A 20,262-nucleotide genomic window follows, 5' to 3' on the forward strand; every position below is an offset into this window, starting at 1 on the left:
AATCACATGATGAAAGGGTATTCCCCAACACACAATGATTAGGAATCCTGTGTTATGCCGGGATTCAGAATAGCATAATCGCTACACAGTGTATGGTAAGAGTCCATAATTGTGTCTTTTTTCTTTCCTGTAGCCTATTTTCTTGGCCCTTAATCTTTTCAATTTTCGATTCTTTCCTGTCTTTGTGTAATATTCAGTAAATTTCTTCTATGATGCATATCTTAACCAATCTTGTCCATAGTCATTTAAATTTGTATTTTTTCTGAAATAATTTTAGAAGTTGAAATAGTAGCTTATTTTCCTAATCTTTAAATTGTTGATAAAACTTAACTTTTCCAAAATCTATCCATTGTTGTGTAAATAATTGTTTGCTTGCGGTATATTTTTTCATCATGTATTACATATTTTAATCATGTCTATTTTTTTTCAGGTATTATATTAGGTAATTAGGTTTTTCAGAGCAATTTTGTCCCATGTTCTCATCTTTCATTGCATATCGTGCCATAAGCCATATGTAATTAGGTTATAGTTTTCTTCTGGGCTTTTAACCCATTTTGCATTTTATTTTTTTTTTTGCTGTCCAATACTTTGGATTTTTGGTAGACAAGTAGGTGTGATTTTTTTTAGAGGTGTGGGCGTGAACCACATACGGCTGGACTCGATTATCTGACCTACTTGTTTGCGATATAAAAACCTTATGACTGCAACATCAAATGTTTGTAAAACCTTTTGCATACTTTTGTTTTTGTGGTCCGATACTAGAGTCTGCTATCACATTGCCTTACAGACATCTAGGAACTTTCCACCCAGTCACAATAGTCAACACATTTTTTCCTTCACCAGTTGTTTTTGTGGGAGTGATAGCTCACAATTATAACAAATTAGAGTCATACTTGGAATTTACAAAATTCCATAGTAGTATATTTTATTAAATATACTTCCTCATGAAAGTTCAGTACTGACATGTAGGATAGGCTCTAATTAATCTTTCTCTTCTTTGTATTGTTTTAGGGAATTTATTTACCCAGTTTTCTTTTTCTCTTGTTTGTATTTTTTAGGGAACTTATTTACCCAGTATTTCATCTTGATCATCTTTGTATCATAATCTTGAAATGTTTATACTTATTATACAGTCTTTAAATTTTAAATTATTTTAAAAAATAATTGGTTTAATTTAAAACGTTGTGTTATATTATCAATTGAAATGAGTTAAAGGCTAAAATTTTTCTAAAGTGTTTTGTAATTGATATTTTTTTTTTAAATTTTAAAACTGTTTGTTCTATAAATTTTGATATGATTGATTATCGTTTGAAATGGATGCTGGAGTGTATGTAGAATTTTTAGTGGGGTTTGTTGATTAGAATTTTGCTGGTATGTGATTGTTTTTTGAGATGGAAACCCATTATTGCCTAAAGAAGGAATAACAGAGGTTATGACTTAGAGAGGCAGTAATGAGATAATATTTTTTGTGTTGATTACTTATGTTGATTGCCATAGATGCAAAATGATGATTAATTATGAATATTGTTTGCCTTTGAAGCAAAATATTATTGATGTTTTGAATGATTTCTTGTTTAATGTTTGATAGTAAAGTTTTGTCATGAAATGTAGTTTGTGTTTAGAACATTGAAGAGTCGAAATGAACTATAGTATCCAACAAACGATGATTAATAATATTAAATAATTTGCTTTTTATACAATTTTTGAACAAAATTAAAACTAAATAATTTTGAAACCCTGAATGATAAATCATAAATGTGAAATGAACATGCTATAAATGAAATGTTATATTAAATAATAATGAAATGCAAATATATTATGAAATGATTGAATAGAAGACCAAATGTCTGAAATTATTGAAATATGTATTGAAATTAAATTTTTGTTGTGTTGTTATGATGTTTGTTTTTTACAATTTTGATAATGATACAGGGTGTTATGAAATTATATTTCTATTTTGAAGAATGGATTAAATGTTGATATTTGAACAGTGAATAAATGAATGATTTTTTTTTTTAAATTTATCATTGATATGTCCATATTTCACAATTTATGTATTGCTGACTGTATAATAAGATGTTAACAAATTTCAATTTCATAGATACTTAAAATAATTTTATGTGTATTAGATTGTATTGATAGCCTAATCAAGTTTTTCTTCTTAGTTTATAAGCATTTTAAGATAACAGGTACAGCACAGACATTAACATTGAAATAGTTATCATGTGAATTTCGAAATCAGTAACAAGTGAACGCCATGAAGAGTGTTAAGAACATTTGGGTGATTTTCGAACTAGTGTGACATAACTACGCCAAAATGCCAAAATCTATGCCGATGCCTGTGCTGATATCAATGCCTGCGCCAATGCCAATAGCTACGTCAATGCCTGCGCCAATGCCAAAATCTGCGCCAATGCTGCACCAATGCCAATAGCTACGCCAATGCCTGCGCCAATGCTGATGCCAACACCAAAATCAACGCCGATGCCTGTGCTGATATCAATGCTGCACCAATGCCAATAGCTACGTCAATGCCTGCGCCAATGCCAAAATCTGCGCCAATGCTGCACCAATGCCAATAGCTACGCCAATGCCTGCGCCAATGCTGATGTCAATAGCTACGCCAACGCCAATGCCAATATCAACGCCGATGCCAAAGCCGACACCAAAGAATACGCCAATAGCAATGCCAACGCCTATTGCTGACCAAGTATCTCAAACTTCAACACTACTGCATTACCTGGAGGTAATTGTCATCCATGTTCACATTCGCAACTTTGAATTCAGAAGAACAGTCACAGTATCATGAAAGAATTGATTCAAAAAATCCTCTCCTAAATTATTCCTGTATGCAGAACTCTAAACCTTGAAAGCTGAAAATATCAAAAAACCAAACCTTACCTACCTTAATCCTCACCTAAATTAATCCTGTATGCAGCGTCTATCTCTTTTCCAAAAAACGAATTACATTGTCATTTCAAGCCTGAAATGTACATTGTATAATTACAAATATGATACAAAATTATGTGACTCTGTATTGAATTTGGAATGCAGCCGTCTACTACAAGCATGAGGCAATGCTAACTGAGATGTCACCTGTATCGAGTTTGGTATGCAGCCGTCTACCACAAGCATGAGGCAATGCTAACTGAGATGTCACCTGTATCGAGTTTGGTATGCAGCAGTCGACTACAAGTATCAGCCCAACACTACGTGCATCCAGATCAGCCCAACACTTAACGTCATCACATTGGAGTCACACTTAACTGAAAATCATACTGAGTGCCTTAACGGACTGTTTTCAAAAATGTGCATCAATAAAATCAACCGCATCAATAGTGAAAGAAATGAACATTTTTTGATTTATTGAAATTTTATGTGAAAATTAAATGTAACAATTCATCAATTCATTTAAAAAAAAAAATAATAATAATAATAATAATAATTTTTTTATTCAACATACTAAAATTTTTTTTATGCAATAAAAATTAAATTTTTCTATCTATTAAATTATGTGCAATTTCAAAAAACTATTCTTTACATATTAAACTTTCTGTTGAGATATTTTTCTTTAAATTATAAAGCTAAATCAAAAGTAATATTGATATTCTATATTTTGAGATATTGTTTGGAAACATATAACAAACGCTATTGATGAATTTTTATAATAATTTTCAATATTTTTGGATGACATGTATTGTTTTTTTTCTAGAAAAAATTGTTACTGTTCTCAAATTTAAATTTCAACAATTTCATTAGGGTCAATGTAAATTTTTTCTTTAAATTTTCAAACAGTAAAATTTTTTTTATGTCAAGAGGGGGGTATTTGTAATATTACATTTTTCTTCTCACATTTAAATCGAATCTTCAATTCGAGATCTATGGAACTTTATAGTAAATGTCAGAGTTATCAATAGACGGATAAACTTTTTGACGGAGAATTTATTATCGTAAATGTTTGTTGCATTGTTCCATGGTGTCACCGAGGCTGGGTTGACAGAATTAAAAAGATAAATGGTTTAGTTAAATAGAGATGATATATATATAAAAATTTAAAATAACATTTTCAAATTAAAGTTTTATTGAGAACAGATGTAGAATGTGAATTCTAAACTTATAAGTTATAATTTTTTGATGACGTGTCTGTGGAGATCGATATTGAACAGGGCGTTGGTTTGGTGACTTTCAACTTTGCTTTTCCTGTTCTGAGCTTCTTCTGAAAAATGGCTTGCTACAAGTACTGTTGTCGTAGAGTTTTGCTCTAAATCATTTTCGTTTATTAATGTTGTAGATTGAGTTTTATATAAAATTTTGTGCTGTTTTGGTCAGATTTAGTTGTTAATGTAGTAAAGCCAATAGCCACTGTGTTTCAACTGTAAACTAGATAAGTATTTTAGTTCGTAATAACTCTTGAAATAATTAGTCTTAAGATATTTTCTCTTTCTGTATTTTGTGTATTTTCATCTGAAGATTATAAGTTAATTTGCTCTGAAAACTGGATTTCTCATTCATAGGCAATAGATCCATTCACAGTTTATCAAGAATCTATTTTATTGGAGCCGACAACTATTCTTAGGTTGATAGGTGTTAAATGCTATTCCAACCGTTTAAGGAAAAATTGGTAGCACGGCAATATATATATATATATATATTATATATATATATATATATAATATATATATATTATATATATATATATAGGCTATATATATATATGAACTTAAAAACATCTATAAACATCTAAACATATAAACGGAAATTGCTTGTTTAATAGTATAGGATATCGGAAAAGGTGTTAATGTAAAACTATAAAAACAATATTACAGGAATATTATTTATTGTTTTCATGGCAAAATCCAATATTCATGAAAATACAAAAAAATATTACTTTTGAAACATAATTTCTCATAAAATGCTATTCAAATTAAAGTGATTCAGCTGTATGATTTCCGCCAATAGGAGCACATCAGCAAATATCTAGCACAAAATTCAAAATTACATACGTGGACAGCCAGAAATCTATAGGCTACTTATAAAATTCTTATCTCACTGAATCACTCACTCACTCACAATTACTGGAAAACTACTGGATGGATTGCAACAAAACTTGGAATTTCCTTATACGTCCTATGTGCTCACTAAGAAATCTTTTAGTGATATTTCAACTCTAAGGGTGGTTTTTAAGGGTTCAAAGTTCCTCTTTTAGCATGTATATATTCTTCTTCTCCCAATCTCTTAATTATAATTGAAAATGTCCAAATCATATGTTACTATAGAAATATAATCTAGAGAGAGTACCTCTTCGAAACAGTTGTTAACTGGAAACTAGATTAGTAATTTTATCAGGTTGGCATTGAGTTGAGATGATTTCATTAGGTTGGCACCAAGTTGAAGAACTAATTAAAATGCTTCTATCGAGAACGAATTGATTGGGCACTGCTGCTTCAATCAGAGCTATTCCTGGGAGTATACGGTATAGATATTTTTTATTTTTCATAAAACACATTTTTATGACAGGGAGTTGCTTCTATCAATTCCTATCCTATCAAGACTAATTTTGTTTGTATATCCGACATATCAATGCTCCCATTCAAACAATGCTGACACATTGATGTGAATCTTACTAGAATTTGGTTACTTCAGATCAGATGAAGATAATAATGTTGATGATCGCTACTGTTTCAATTTCAATCATGTTTGACGTTTTTGCTTTTGATGCCAGCTGTTATTATAATGTGAAATAAGCTCTCATTGAATGAAATATTATAATCATTGAAGTCAATAAAATTATACTAATAAGAACGCAAGTTCTGTTTGAATATGTGTTTGTGGATATGTATATGTATGTCGGAAGGTTCTTAAAAACGGCTCTAACGATTTGGATTAAATCAGGAATATAGTAGGTTTGCGACAAAAACATTAATTTTGGAACAGGTCTCAAATCTGGGAGAATTTGCTGAAGTTCCTTGAGAAAGGATTATTGGTCCCTCAAATAGCAGCTGATCAGAAAAAAGTTTTCTGTAGTTTATTGAAAATGTAAGAGAGTGTGAGGAAATGGAAAAGATTATAATAGCTGTAGTTGAGTTACCAAATTGGCCAACCCAATTTTAAAGTTTTCATGCCAACCAATAAAGTCGAGATCAAATCTCAAGCCCCGCCCAATATTCTACAAAATTCGCTGCAATTAGACTACTATTCTACAGAGCACTTCCAACACATCAATTAATTATTCGAATGATTTGACTCAATAATTTTCATGCCAAATATTGTGGCCTAATCTCAAAAACGATTATAACAATTTTGGTAGGATTTAGATTATAAATGTTTCACAAAAATAATTTTATCTTTTGATTCCCGTAGCGAAGCACGGGTGCGCTGCTAGTATTTAATAATATTTATTAAGTGTAGAAACAATTATATTTAGCATGTAATAAATGTAGTAATAATTCATTTTTAGAATAAAAGGCATACAATGGAATATTAAGGTACCGTAGGCCTACTTTAGAGAGCACTACTTCTCATGAGTCAAGTCACGCCATCCAAATGGACCAATATGGACCAAAATGCTAGACCTACATATTACATATATTATAGGCTTACTATAATAAAGTCTTGAATGAAAAATCTAGATAGAATGTAGGTAATGGACTAGGAGAGCTTATTATGAAAATAATTATAGAAAAATATTTTAGTTACGGTACGGTAACATCGTTTATTATTATTAACTCACTCATTTGCCGTGTAGTTTCCTCCTTTACTGAATAGTTTCGTAAGATTCATATCAGAAGGCTTAATCTGGTTGTCACTGCAGAAACTCAAAGCTGGGAATGGAATATCATTCAATTTCAAAGCTTTCCCATTGTGAGCCATCACGATGCGGTTGTTAGTGAAGTTCCGTATTTGGTTATTGACTGTTACAATCATCAAACAGCAGGAAATTGTCATTACAGCATACCAGAAGCATCTGTAACAATGACGATAATGTTACAATCATAGTTCAGTAAATAAATTCATAATGTAGTTTGTGGTGATTAGGTAGAATACCGTAGGCTACCTAATTTTATTTTCCTTGCCCTATTACCATAGGTAAGGAGGTAACAGAATTTCTAGATTTCTATACGTTTCAAGGCCCCCTGAGTCCAAAAAAGTGATTTCTGGGTATTGGTCTGTATGTGTGTGTGTGTGTGTATATGAGTGTATGTGCGTCTGTGTACACGATATCACATCTCCCAATCAACGGAATGACTTGAAATTTGGAACTTAAGGTCCTTCCCCTATAAGGATCCGACACGAACAATTTCGAACAAATCCCATCCAAGATGGCGGAAATGTTGTCAAAAACAGGGTTTTTCGCGATTTTCTCGAAAACGGCTCCAACGATTTTGATCAAATTTATACCCAAAATAGTCATTCATAAGCTCTATCAACTGCCACAAGTCTCATATCTGTAAAAATTTCAGGAGCTCCGCCACATCAATGCAAAGTGTGATTTTAGATTCCCGATTATCAGGCTTCAGATACAATTTAAACAAAAAATTTCAAGTGGAAAAGATTGAGCATAAAAATCTCTACAATTAATGTTTTGTGACATTTTCACCTAAAATTGGAAATGAGCTCGAAATTCGAGAAAATGTGTTTATCCAATAAAGCAAACTGTTGGCAACTGTTGATTCTATTAAATCATTCACTATGAAGAGATAGCAGACTACGTGTGTCTCCAGCGTTATTGTCCTGTCACCAGCTGGCAGATCTTTGAATAGTAGACTTGGAATGCGCGTGTACACTTGCGTCAGGTGATAAATTTTTATAATGGCAAGGAAAGTTGTGTGAGTGCGCCACACCAGATTTTTTCACTTTATTACCTTCTCCTAATCTCAACTTGGCTTTCTTTTGTCAGAAATGACATTGGAAGTTGTAGCCTGAACACATGTTGTATGTTTCAATATGATGCTCAAAGAGACATGAAAAGAGAAATCTGGTGTCTCCATCTTGTATAAGAGAAATAGATAGGCTATATTATTATGTGAACATGACATGATAGCTCCAATTCTGATCCAGTCTAGAACATGATACCGTAACTCTAATTCTCATCCAGTCTGTTAATTTATATAGGGTATATAAAAAACAATAAGTTTTAAAATGATCCCATCAATCAAACTTTATTATTTTCATCCGTACTAATACATATAAGAGAAGCAGATCCATATAATTAAAAGAATAATATATGAATAATATTATCAATTGCCGTGCTACCAATTTCTCCTAAATCGGTTGGATAGCAAATTTTCACCTATTAACCTAAGGATAGTTATCGGCTCCAACGTAATAGATTCTTGATAAACTATGAATGGATCTATCGCCTATGAATGAGAAATCCAGTTTTCAGAGCAAACCAACTTATAATCTTCAAACAGCAGGAAATTGTCATTACAGCATACCAGAAGCATCTGTAACAATGACGATAATGTTACAATCATAGTTCAGTAAATAAATTCATAATGTAGTTTGTGGTGATTAGGTAGAATACCGTAGGCTACCTAATTTATTTTCCTTGCCCTATTACCATAGGTAAGGAGGTACCAGAATTTCTATACGTTTCAAGGCCCCCTGAGTCCAAAAAAGTGATTTTTGGGTATTGGTCTGTATGTGTGTGTGTGTGTATATATGAGTGTATGTGCGTCTGTGTACACGATATCACATCTCCCAATCAACGGAATGACTTGAAATTTGGAACTTAAGGTCCATCCCCTATAAGGATCCGACACGAACAATTTCGAACAAATCCCATCCAAGATGGCGGAAATGTTGTCAAAAACAGGGTTTTTCGCGATTTTCTCGAAAACGGCTCCAACGATTTTGATCAAATTTATACCCAAAATAGTCATTCATAAGCTCTATCAACTGCCACAAGTCTCATATCTGTAAAAATTTCAGGAGCTCCGCCACATCAATGCAAAGTGTGATTTTAGATTCCCGATTATCAGGCTTCAGATACAATTTAAACAAAAAATTTCAAGTGGAAAAGATTGAGCATAAAAATCTCTACAATTAATGTTTTGTGACATTTTCACCTAAAATTGGAAATGAGCTCGAAATTCGAGAAAATGTGTTTATCCAATAAAGCAAACTGTTGGCAACTGTTGATTCTATTAAATCATTCACTATGAAGAGATAGCAGACTACGTGTGTCTCCAGCGTTATTGTCCTGTCACCAGCTGGCAGATCTTTGAATAGTAGACTTGGAATGCGCGTGTACACTTGCGTCAGGTGATAAATATTTATAACGGCAAGGAAAGTTGTGTGAGTGCGCCACACCAGATTTTTTCACTTTATTACCTTCTCCTAATCTCAACTTGGCTTTCTTTTGTCAGAAATGACATTGAAAGTTGTAGCCTGAACACATGTTGTATGTTTCAATATGATGCTCAAAGAGACATGAAAAGAGAAATCTGGTGTCTCCATCTTGTATAAGAGGAATAGATAGGCTATATTATTATGTGAACATGACATGATAGCTCCAATTCTAATCCAGTCTAGAACATGATACCGTAACTCTAATTCTCATCCAGTCTGTTAATTTATATAGGGTATATAAAAAACAATAAGTTTTAAAATGATCCCATCAATCAAACTTTACTATTTTCATCCGTAATAATACATATAAGAGAAGCAGATCCATATAATTAAAAGAATAATATATGAATAATATTATCAATACACAATATCATATTATTGAGTTGTAGTCGAAATAATTCAAAAATAAAGTTACGGTACTGTACCGTACCAATTATGTTCCGTAATAATTCTTTCATTTTATCTCAGCTAAAATCATATGAAATCAAGTAATTTTATAACTCATAATTTGTTATGAGATGATAATAATAATATAGGCTAATCTATATTGTACCGTATTATTGCTCCTGGAGAATCCAATTTATTTTTCTTGAATTCATAGAGCTTAGGCTAGACAGATATTCATGTGGAATTTGATTGAAATTATCAATTTGAATTGGATATAATTTAATTGAAATTGCCTAATTCTTCAGGTGCATTATATAAGTTGAACACCCCAACATAGTTCTGTATACCTTGCTATGAAGCTCAGATCTGGATCAACCAAGTAGCTGAAGCCATGTAGTGTTGTATGTTTGCAATAATTCTTCAAATAATCAACCATTTTATTCTCATGGAATGTCTGTCGACATATCACTTTCTTCTTCGACCCAGAGTGGTTTTCCCTCGCGGTATCCACCAGCTCATTCTGAAAATATGTAATACATTTATCATATTTGAGAATGTTACAGTTTCAAAAATTGATTACCGGTACTACACCCTACTGATATAGTCTACTTTTACAGACAACTTATACCTACGTTTAACACAGAAAAGGGAAGCCTATCTATAAATAGGCTACCAAGAAACTGGTTCTCTGAAGCTGAAGAAAGTGATAAAATTGTTTGTCATTCTGAATAGGTACCATATTTTTGGCCGTTTCTTAACCGTGATTATTCCATAATAAGATGAGAAATTATAATATAGTATTTTTAAGAAAAATTAGCCTTCGGTACCACTGGACCAATGCCATAGTAATATACTATACATTTTTTCTTTGAAAAACAAATAGAAAAGCTTCATCTTAGGTAACCTCTTATTTTAGTCCAATTTGATTTGGCAAAGAATAAGTACCCATAACATTGTAGGTGAGAGAGAATAGGGTAGGATATTCAACTAACGGAATATTGGTGTTTCATTGAAAGAAGAATGATGCTTACCGCCTTCATTTCTTCACATAATACAAATATACAAAATTCAATAATGATTGTTACATAATAAGACTTGGAAAAAACACTCCTTTGTTGATAATATAAGGGAATCCATTCTGAAATTGATTGCTGGCAATTCAAGTGCAATAACAATGGGTTGATATAGATCTTCAAGATATCGACACAGAAAAAAATAGTAATAAGAAGACTCAATATTTAGCTATTTGAATTCTTTATCAATTGCTTCCATTTTTAATGACTTGGATTCAAAACTGGATTTTTCAAATTTTCATTGCATTTTTATTATTTGAATTTATCAAGTTTTTTAAACGGTACTCACCACAGAATGCATTGGCTCCAAGAGAAAACTTTCACAAATAAGAAATACGCAGTATGTTTAAAAAAGTAAACTTAAAAGTGAAAAAACATATATCGAATTTGCAAAGGTCGCTTATATATTGTGTGTCTCATACAAAGAAGACATTACTTTTCTAACTCCTATCCCTGGAAATAATATTATGCAGCTACCGTTAGCCTGTAATTTTAAACAGCAAGCTATATTATCAGTTATAGTCCATTCGTCATTTTATCGATAATATCTCATAACATTCCATTATTATAGAAGACATTCTAATCTAGAAAAAAATAATGAATTCGATTAATATTCTTGTCACGTTCTCAATCAATCAACAAGGCTGCCATCATTGATTTCTGGTGGGGTAGTCGGTAGACCATCAGATCATGATAGAATATGTGATAAGGTTGATTGAATTTTTTCAAAACAATTGGTAGATTCAATAAGGTAGTGCGAGAGGAATTGATCACTATCACACATTTCTGTGTTAATGCATAATGAATAATAGAATTCAGAAGAATGGCTTATTGGACGAAGAGATTACAAATGTTGTAGGGTTTTTAAGTATTTTTGTTGAGAGTAAGTCTTCTATTCAACTTGATTATTGAACTCATGAATAATATTATTCCGAGATAATTAAAAGATTTAGAGATTATCATGGAAATTTAAAATTATAAATCCATCATCGACTTCTATAATATACAACAAACTACTGATACAAAACCAGTTTTTTCACCAAGAATTGATAGATTAACAAATTGCTTCAATTATTATCCATTTATTTAAGCAAATACAAAAAAATACACATATTTTTCACAAGTCTCAATATACTTACTTCAGTCACATCTCAAAACATAAAAATATTACATTAAATTTCGAAACATTAGACATAAATCTCAACAGGACACGAATTGATCAGCTAGCTACGTCAAGACATACATTGACAATAAGCACCCATTCATAAATAGTTACGTTACATACAATACTTATTTTTCATAGAATCTCTCACAATATATAATAATATTCTTTAACAGATGGATAAAAGTTGATAGACATCTATAGACTGATCTATTGGATATTTTATTTTGGAACATACAAGTACCAATGATAATACATTATATTACAAGGGGGTTTCAACTCTATGGAGATGAAAGGGAATAGGCTCAAGCCAGTTACACACACATCGATTTTTGGACGTTTGGTTTTTTGCCGTCCCTATACAAGATTAACCGAAATTTAGAATTTATAAGGACGGTGAAAAATCGTACATCCAAAAATCGATGTGTGTGATGTAACTATAGACTGGGATTTGAAAACTTCTTTTAGCACCTTTTGAAAATAGTCATAAGATTTTACGTGCCTGTGAGAACTTTCCTACTTTTTTCTCTGAAAAATAATATTCCACTTTAACATACAGATTCGATTTATGTTTTTTTTCTCATTTTAATTTTTTCATGATGATGGTTTGAAATAAAAATAGTTATTCAGTTTTGATAGGGTAAGCTTACTTTGAGAATTGAGATACATTCATCAAATAAGCAAGGAAATTAAAGGAATATATATAATATAAGTGGAGGAATAAGTGGTATAATTCCATATTATTTGATATTCAAAAGTGACATTGATAATTTCCAGGACAAGTATAGGCTAAGTGGAAAATCTGTCAACTTTTCAATATTGAAATTTCAATTAAATAAGGCACGCATATAAATGCATATTTTTAAGCTCTTGTAATAAAATTTCCCATCCTCTGATCTGTTCATAATACTGTTTATGCTTCACTAACATACAAAAGTCAATTGATCATTTTTCATTAAATATATCATCACGGTAAGATTCACCTGAAAACACACATACATGTTTCAACGTTTATTGGAAATCACTATATTCATTCATTTTCAATTCAACTTATTCATCTTTATTGAAGTCGATAAAATAAATTAATCCATAAGCTATGTCATGTGATTTAGTTTATCAATTTACCTTCATGAAACTCACTTGAACTTCATCCAAATCCGAGATTATTCAACAACTCAGCTATTCTCAACATTGTATCATATAATATTCTCTAGTGAAGTTTAAATCAACTATGGAGAAACATAATAAATTATACAAAACATTTTGAGATGTATAATCAATCTGACTTACAAAATATTTGATTGATTGATTTGCTCTGAGTACGATAACATCTCTTATCAAAAAAATAAGAGTTCTATAATTTTTAAAACAACAGATTTTTTTTCCTACTAAAGCTATGAAGAAGCAATTGTACAATTTATTCTCAAATGCTCACATGAGACATAAAAATTGAATCTGCTAGAAACAGGAGTTCTCAACAATGTAAGTATCAAAAAATATTTTGATTATTAGGCCTATTCCACTCATAGCACTGTGGACTCTGCTAGTTTTTATGTTCCTCGTGTTGAAAGAAGAATAAGTAGGTATACTGGTAGAAAGTTATCACAATCTGACAACAATGAAATAAGAAAATAATCGGCCATCACAAATTAGAAAAATGCAGTTCAGTATTTACAGTTTTCTTATACGATGTGTTACAATATATTACAATCTATAATAATTATAGATTACAATTATTGTGAATCAAATTTATAAATGACAAAATTTGCAATAGGTACCGTAGTCATACCGGGTGGTAGGGCTACGGTAATCTAAAATAAAAATTTTTTTGGATGGGAATGAGCATTGAGTAATTTTGCTCCAGAAAAAATCTAAAGAATAAACAAGAACAAATAATAATACTATTTAAAACTTCAAGAAGAAGAATCTTACTTCTGGTGAAAATCAAAATATTCACATGATGTAATGGCTGAAATTTAATAGATAATCTAATGATGTATTGTTATATAGAATAGTGATTGAATACATCCTGTTATGCTTCAATGGTGGAGTGTCAGTGATTTATATTAGTTGAAAGTGGAAGCAAATCATTATGGAATAAAAAATTTCTACGCTCTATTCCAGCAGTATAGGGGAGAAGTGGGAGGCTTGAGACATTTTTCATGTTTTATGCCATAAATTTTCTACATTGAGAAATTCAACTATTCATATATTGGATCCTCTCCAGTGAACCTCTGGGTATAATTTGTGCATTTCCTGTCTGTTATTATAATACTGTTAGCCTATATTATTTTTATTCAATATTTACCATCCTGTTTTTTTTTGTCTCAATGCTCCTCTAGTTGGGTAGGCTTGAGACAAATGAAATTAGGCTTGAGACACTAATTGATATTACAGAAAACTCAATTTCTATAAAAATGATAAATTTATTGTAAGGAAATGAAAAACACTTGACTACAGATATTATTATCATCATCAATGTCTCACATCTATTAATCGTCCATCAAAGTATGAATTCATATAAACTTAGTCCTCCATAAAAACAAAAAATTCATTCATCAGTACGGTACAATAATATTATGTGAATAGTTCAGGTACAGAGATATTTCTGTTGAATTATCAATAAATGCTTCTCCAGTCATGAGTAAATGAACATCACTAGTTGATATTCACATATAGAAAATTTTATATCAAGACTTTTTCAACGATACCGTAAATCATAAACATTTTATGTAACCATTAAGTTACTATTTTCATTTTTCCTATGAAGTGGATTATTATTCAGGTACTGTTGGAATATTATGTTTCCCTCATTAATTTTCAATAACGACTCTGATTCCAATAATCAAGATTTTGTGCGTGTAAAATCACTCCAACATTCAAATAAAATACTAATCACAGAATCTCCTCACTTTATATGTGAATTATTACATAAAACATTCAATGACTAAAAGTTTATTTTTATTATTTGCCATAAATTCGGTGGGTTGGAGACAGTATTTAGGATTTCCAAGTTTCTCAATTCTGGTGGGAGAAAAAGAGGGAATATCAATTCCAATAGTCTAAGTAATTATTGAAGTAGCTTTTTAGATCAGATTTTTTTTTCTTTATTATTGATTTAATTTTTGAAGTATGGTAATATTCGGTAAATTCGTAAAATATGAAAATTAGTTTTTGAGAAACTACTACCCTGATTAGGTATAGGAGCTTCATCTTCATTTTTATTTTTATTTTGAAAGGTAGTCTATACAGCAGCTCTTGAATTGATAACATTTTTACATAAAATAGCATTGATTAATTCAATTACTTTATCGTAGATTTTACACTCGTCCTTCACGATTCTTAACAAATAAATTATTGATAAAAATACTTCAACATTTTCCTTCACGAGGAAAATACACATGAATACTCTTATAACATGATGTACAACAATATAATATAAATATTAATTCCATTCAGCAATACATTATAGAGAATATCATAAATGCGTGGATTTCTATTGAGTATGCTGTATACTATACGATACGACGGTACTTCGGAAATTTATACAGGCACATTTTAGATGATACAGTATAAACATCACACTGTTTCTTGGAAGGGTAACACTTTTAAAAGCTCTTATACTTGAATAATCTCTCACATAATATGACAATGAATCCTCATAACACTGTCATAAACATCAAAAAATCAAAATATTTACATGTACAAATGCAATTTTAAACATCATGAGGACATGAATTCTTTACATTCCACTAATCAAATATTAAATTTATCAATAATCAAATATGATCAACTAGCTTAGACAATAGAAACTCATCGATGCTGATTACAAAATATTCATCAGAGATGATTATCATATCTTGGAATGTTATAAACACATAAGATCAAAATATTGAACAATAAAGCAACAAATGTAAATGATTCATCTATAACTCACAAAACAATACGTACTACTTGATATAATGCTTCTACCACAAGTCTTATAAACTAAGAATTTTGTCTTATTTCCGCTATAATGGATGACAATTATAATATTAGTAGGTATAGCCTACCTATAATATTATAGGGGGTTATCACAATAATAATATCTTCTCAAGAATTTCATATGAGACGGCCGTGAATTGTTACATATAAAGATACATGGATAATATATGCCATTTTTAAACGGATTAATAGTACTGCTGCAACAAAAATATAAATACACTTCAATTTCTGAATTGAATAATTTTTTTCTTTATTTTCACTTTTGTTATTTTCAGCACATGGTGAGTAATATTTCTATTAACCACATTATCATTTTAAATACAATTGGACTGCTATGTCGTGATAAAATCATTAAAAGTGACTAAAGAAATAATGTGCTCATGACATTATAATTACCGAAAAAACTTTCTTTCTCCGAAAACACAGAATCCAATTATTCCAAAAAATACCTATCATTTTCCGATAACATTAATATATTAAATAGTTGTTACACTCGTCATATCTGCAACTTTCACCCTCTACAACTTCAAATAAGTTGAACCAAGAAGTTGAGAACCATAATTATTTTCAATAACTCCAACTCAGAATAGGCTACCATACATATTCATTGTCATAAATTTACTCTGTGATAGATAGTTTGTGGAGATAAATCAATTAATAATTGTCTTGCAAACTTACAATAATTTTGATAATTAGAGTTGATTATAAAAATTGAATAGGAGATTCTAGCACTACCATTATATACGGTAATAATTTCCAACTTTTGAACGACCACATTAATTGGGCTATTATCTATAATCATCTTTTTCTTGAAAAATACTGTACAAAATTCAACATCAGGATATTATTCACCAAAAATACCTTTCACAATATGAATATCTTCACTCAAGAAAAAATAATTCAATATTTTATAATAAAAAAATACTGATTACTTTTATACTCTTTTTAAAAGATGATTAGAGTGGTATAAAAATGTAATAATATGGATAATATATTTCCTATATGGGTACATTATTTCTCTGGTACTGTATAAATGTTTTTCGGGTTGCAGTGTATAGTACTGGTTCTGTTTTTTCATCTAGCTAATCTATAGGGACTATCAAAACTATGTTAAGAACATTAACAAGTTCAACAAAAGATAATTTAAACATCTTCACAGAAACTAATGGATTTGGATTTATTGTCATTGTTGATCATCTAATAACTTCATTCTAGACTGTGAAAATATGGGAGGGGAAACCGTAATAATCGTCGGTTTTGAACTTGACATAATGTTTTTACGATTCACATAATTATTAAGTTCATATCCCAAAAAAATAATATTTATAACATATATTTCCAAAATGAAATATCTATTGACCTCAGATTTTCATTACGTGAATATAGTTTTTTTTGTTTTCAATTTGTAGACTAATATGAATTTGGTAGACTAATATGAAACGTCACTGATGTAGTTGTGGATTAATGACTTGACGATTCCCAGTTGATTTGACTGTCTATCAACTTTGGAGAATGATGAAAATTGTAAAGCTAAACAAAAACTTTTCAATCATTACAGTTATTCCAACTGTTCAAGCTTATTCTGATTCTAATGGATAATTCAATATTTTGTCAATTTAATATTCCAAAATTTATTGTTTTTAGTTAAGCTAAAAATATTGCATCTCTGCTTGAAAACAGATTCAATTGAAAACGGCACGTAGCCTCCTTTTTGAATTTGGGATAGAAATGAGTACATAATTTGGTAACAGAATATCAAGAACATGTATTTGAACATTATCCCTAAACAGTTGATCTTAATCTATAATAACCAAATACCTTGAAGAGGTACCTATCTTTACGGTCTTAAAATAATAACAAGTTTGGAATGGCATCAAGTAACTCATTACATTGTACGTTGTTCAAAAATATTCTCTCATACATCAGAACATTTTCACCCCTTCTTGATTGTATTAGAATGCTTATCAATGGGGGATTTGTTCACAATTTGTATTAATCAATTATTTATGACAGATTATGTATAACACACATCATGGACTTTATTTTAGAAGAAATCGTTTTCCCGTCTTCTTAGTAAATAATTATTGTTGAGATTCATACATATGGTCAATTGTTTCGATACCTCTCTATAATTTCAGTCAAAATCTTTTCGACTTAAGTCACAATTTTTATAACTTCAGTCGAAATATTTCTTGACTCACATAATTCCATAGTGAATTATTTTGACTTCTATAGCCTCATTAGTGGAATTTTCATATGTTCTCAAGTACTGTGTAGATTCCAGTTTGAGGAGCTTATTCAGTATGAAGTGGTCATAATCTCCAAAGTAACTAGCTTTCCTTTACCTGCGAATTTCTTGCTTCCATTCACAGATCATAACTCATACACATCACGGCCATTGGTTCGATTCGACCTTGACATGCCACCCGATCGTTTTCCTCCGGATGAGGCGTCCCGTGTGCGCTGAGGACTTGTGTAGGAGTACATGTTGTAGCCGGGAATAATGTGGACCCTCACGTCACCTGTAGGCCTAGTACCGTCAGCTCTCGGCCGCCTAGAGAATGCCACCGTAGTTTTGCAACAACAGTAATGGAACAGATTGTTGTAGGCGACCCGAAAATGGCGGTTGGCAATACAGTAGAGAAGACTGTTTATGCAGGATTTGCTGAGAGCGAGCCAAGCCAGGTTGTAGAACGTCCGAGGTGATATGTCTTGGATAGACTTGACTCCTAGAATGACCCCAAACGGTAACCAGCAGAAGAAGAACAGCAAGAAGCTGTACATGTTTGTCTTCATGAGGGAGTAGTCCCAGGAGAACTGTACAGGAGGTTTAAATCCTGGGTGTTTCCTAGCCTTCAGCAGTTGCAGCAAGATGCGTATGTAGAAGGTGGAGGTGAGCAGGGCTGGAATGGCCACGAACACAAATGCAACGGTTGCTTGGAAGTGAACAACTCCAGAAAACCTCCTCCGACAGTAATCGGGGCCCAAGTCGTAGATAAACTGTATGACGTCAGCAGCCAAACATGCGATCCAAATCAGTAGGATAGTGGCGGTGATGTTTCTGGTGGTTAGGATGGCGTAGGATTCAGGCGACAAGCAGAGACGCACATAGCTCTCGGCCGCAGCAGCCGCCAGGGAGAGGACAGTGACCAGCCAGCAGAGGATGGCCAGGAACCATTGGCACTGGCAGACCAGCGGCGAGTCCTGCAGACCGGCCAGAATCACCACAGCGGAGGCTGGCATCACCACGCCTGTGATCAGCAGGTCGGCCAGCGCTATGTTCACTATGAATGCATTGCCTGCAAACAAAATGCAATGCATTAGTTGATTACAGCTCCGAAATAATGACGTGATCACTTCAAAGCGCCACTATAAAATATACCACGATACCACGACAACAATAAATTTCATGTATCTACTGTCATATAAATTTATAATTGAATGAAATACAGGCTACCCACTGTGAAGACCGAATAGTGTCAAAAATGGAATACCGTTAATAATACTTCAATATATTTATATTTATCATTGAAATGTGGCTTCAAGTGGACCTACAAAATTACTATCTGATCTGACTACAGTACAATATACATATTTGGAAATAATAATATTTGAGCACGATAAATCATCAAAATCAACTGATGTACCAAAATTTTGAGTTTTTAAATGGAATTTATTCTATCTTAAGTTAGTAGTTTTCAGTTCCCATGAAGATAGTAAATTTATTCTTGTTCATTGGCAACTTAGCCAGCATTTCTAAAATCGTTATAATTATGACCAGAATCTTATTAAAGTCCTTGGTTCCCACGATTCCACTTGGAATTATCTGTTCTCACGACGATCTAGACGCCAGAAGTATGCTGAATCAATCCCATAGTTCTAAACTTGCAAAAGGGAAATAACTTTTCTCTCCCAGTTTCCTTCTTGCTTGAACGTATCACCTTCCTTATTTACTGAGGAGAAAGAGAGTGGGCGAAGAGAAATTCACAGGCGATCGGGTAAATATTTTAAAGTTTTATGGTAGAACTGACCAGTCTGGAAGCCTCTGAAAACTAGGAGAGCAATCATTCTAATCCCAGCTGTCAGAGTGTTGACTGTTTCTTGAGATTTTCTTACAATTTCCAGTAGCCTAATATGTTTTCGTTTGGGGGTACATTCTCATTCTCTCCAGGAGAATTTAATAATTGATTGTCCAAGTAAATCGGACATTTAATGTAAGAATAATATTTAGAGGTAAAGTCCCCCTTATAGAATATACTAATGGGATGAATTAGGATGACGATTGATTCCCTCTATATTTTG

At 31.7% G+C, this 20,262-nt stretch overlaps 2 protein-coding genes across 2 annotated transcripts in view; both read right to left on the reverse strand.

Moving 5' to 3' along the window:
* LOC111060479 overlaps positions 1 to 11,777 on the reverse strand; it is a 55,662-nt gene extending 43,885 nt beyond the window's left edge. The window contains exons 1-3 of the mRNA XM_039430373.1: positions 11,104 to 11,777; positions 10,089 to 10,261; positions 6,731 to 6,964 (exon numbers count right to left, since the gene is read on the reverse strand). Of these exons, the coding sequence (XP_039286307.1) occupies positions 6,731 to 6,964; positions 10,089 to 10,261; positions 11,104 to 11,115 (419 nt within the window). The 5' untranslated portion in view covers positions 11,116 to 11,777. The remainder of the gene's footprint in view (positions 1 to 6,730; positions 6,965 to 10,088; positions 10,262 to 11,103) is intronic.
* Positions 11,778 to 14,291: 2,514 nt separating this feature from the next.
* Positions 14,292 to 20,262, reverse strand: part of LOC111056273 (melatonin receptor type 1A) — a 62,235-nt gene continuing 56,264 nt past the window's right edge. The window contains exon 4 of the mRNA XM_039430374.1: positions 14,292 to 19,259. Within this exon, the coding sequence (XP_039286308.1) occupies positions 18,334 to 19,259 (926 nt within the window). The 3' untranslated portion in view covers positions 14,292 to 18,333. The remainder of the gene's footprint in view (positions 19,260 to 20,262) is intronic.

The sequence above is a fragment of the Nilaparvata lugens genome, chromosome 6, assembly GCF_014356525.2.
Source record: "Nilaparvata lugens isolate BPH chromosome 6, ASM1435652v1, whole genome shotgun sequence".
Taxonomy (NCBI): domain Eukaryota; kingdom Metazoa; phylum Arthropoda; class Insecta; order Hemiptera; family Delphacidae; genus Nilaparvata; species Nilaparvata lugens.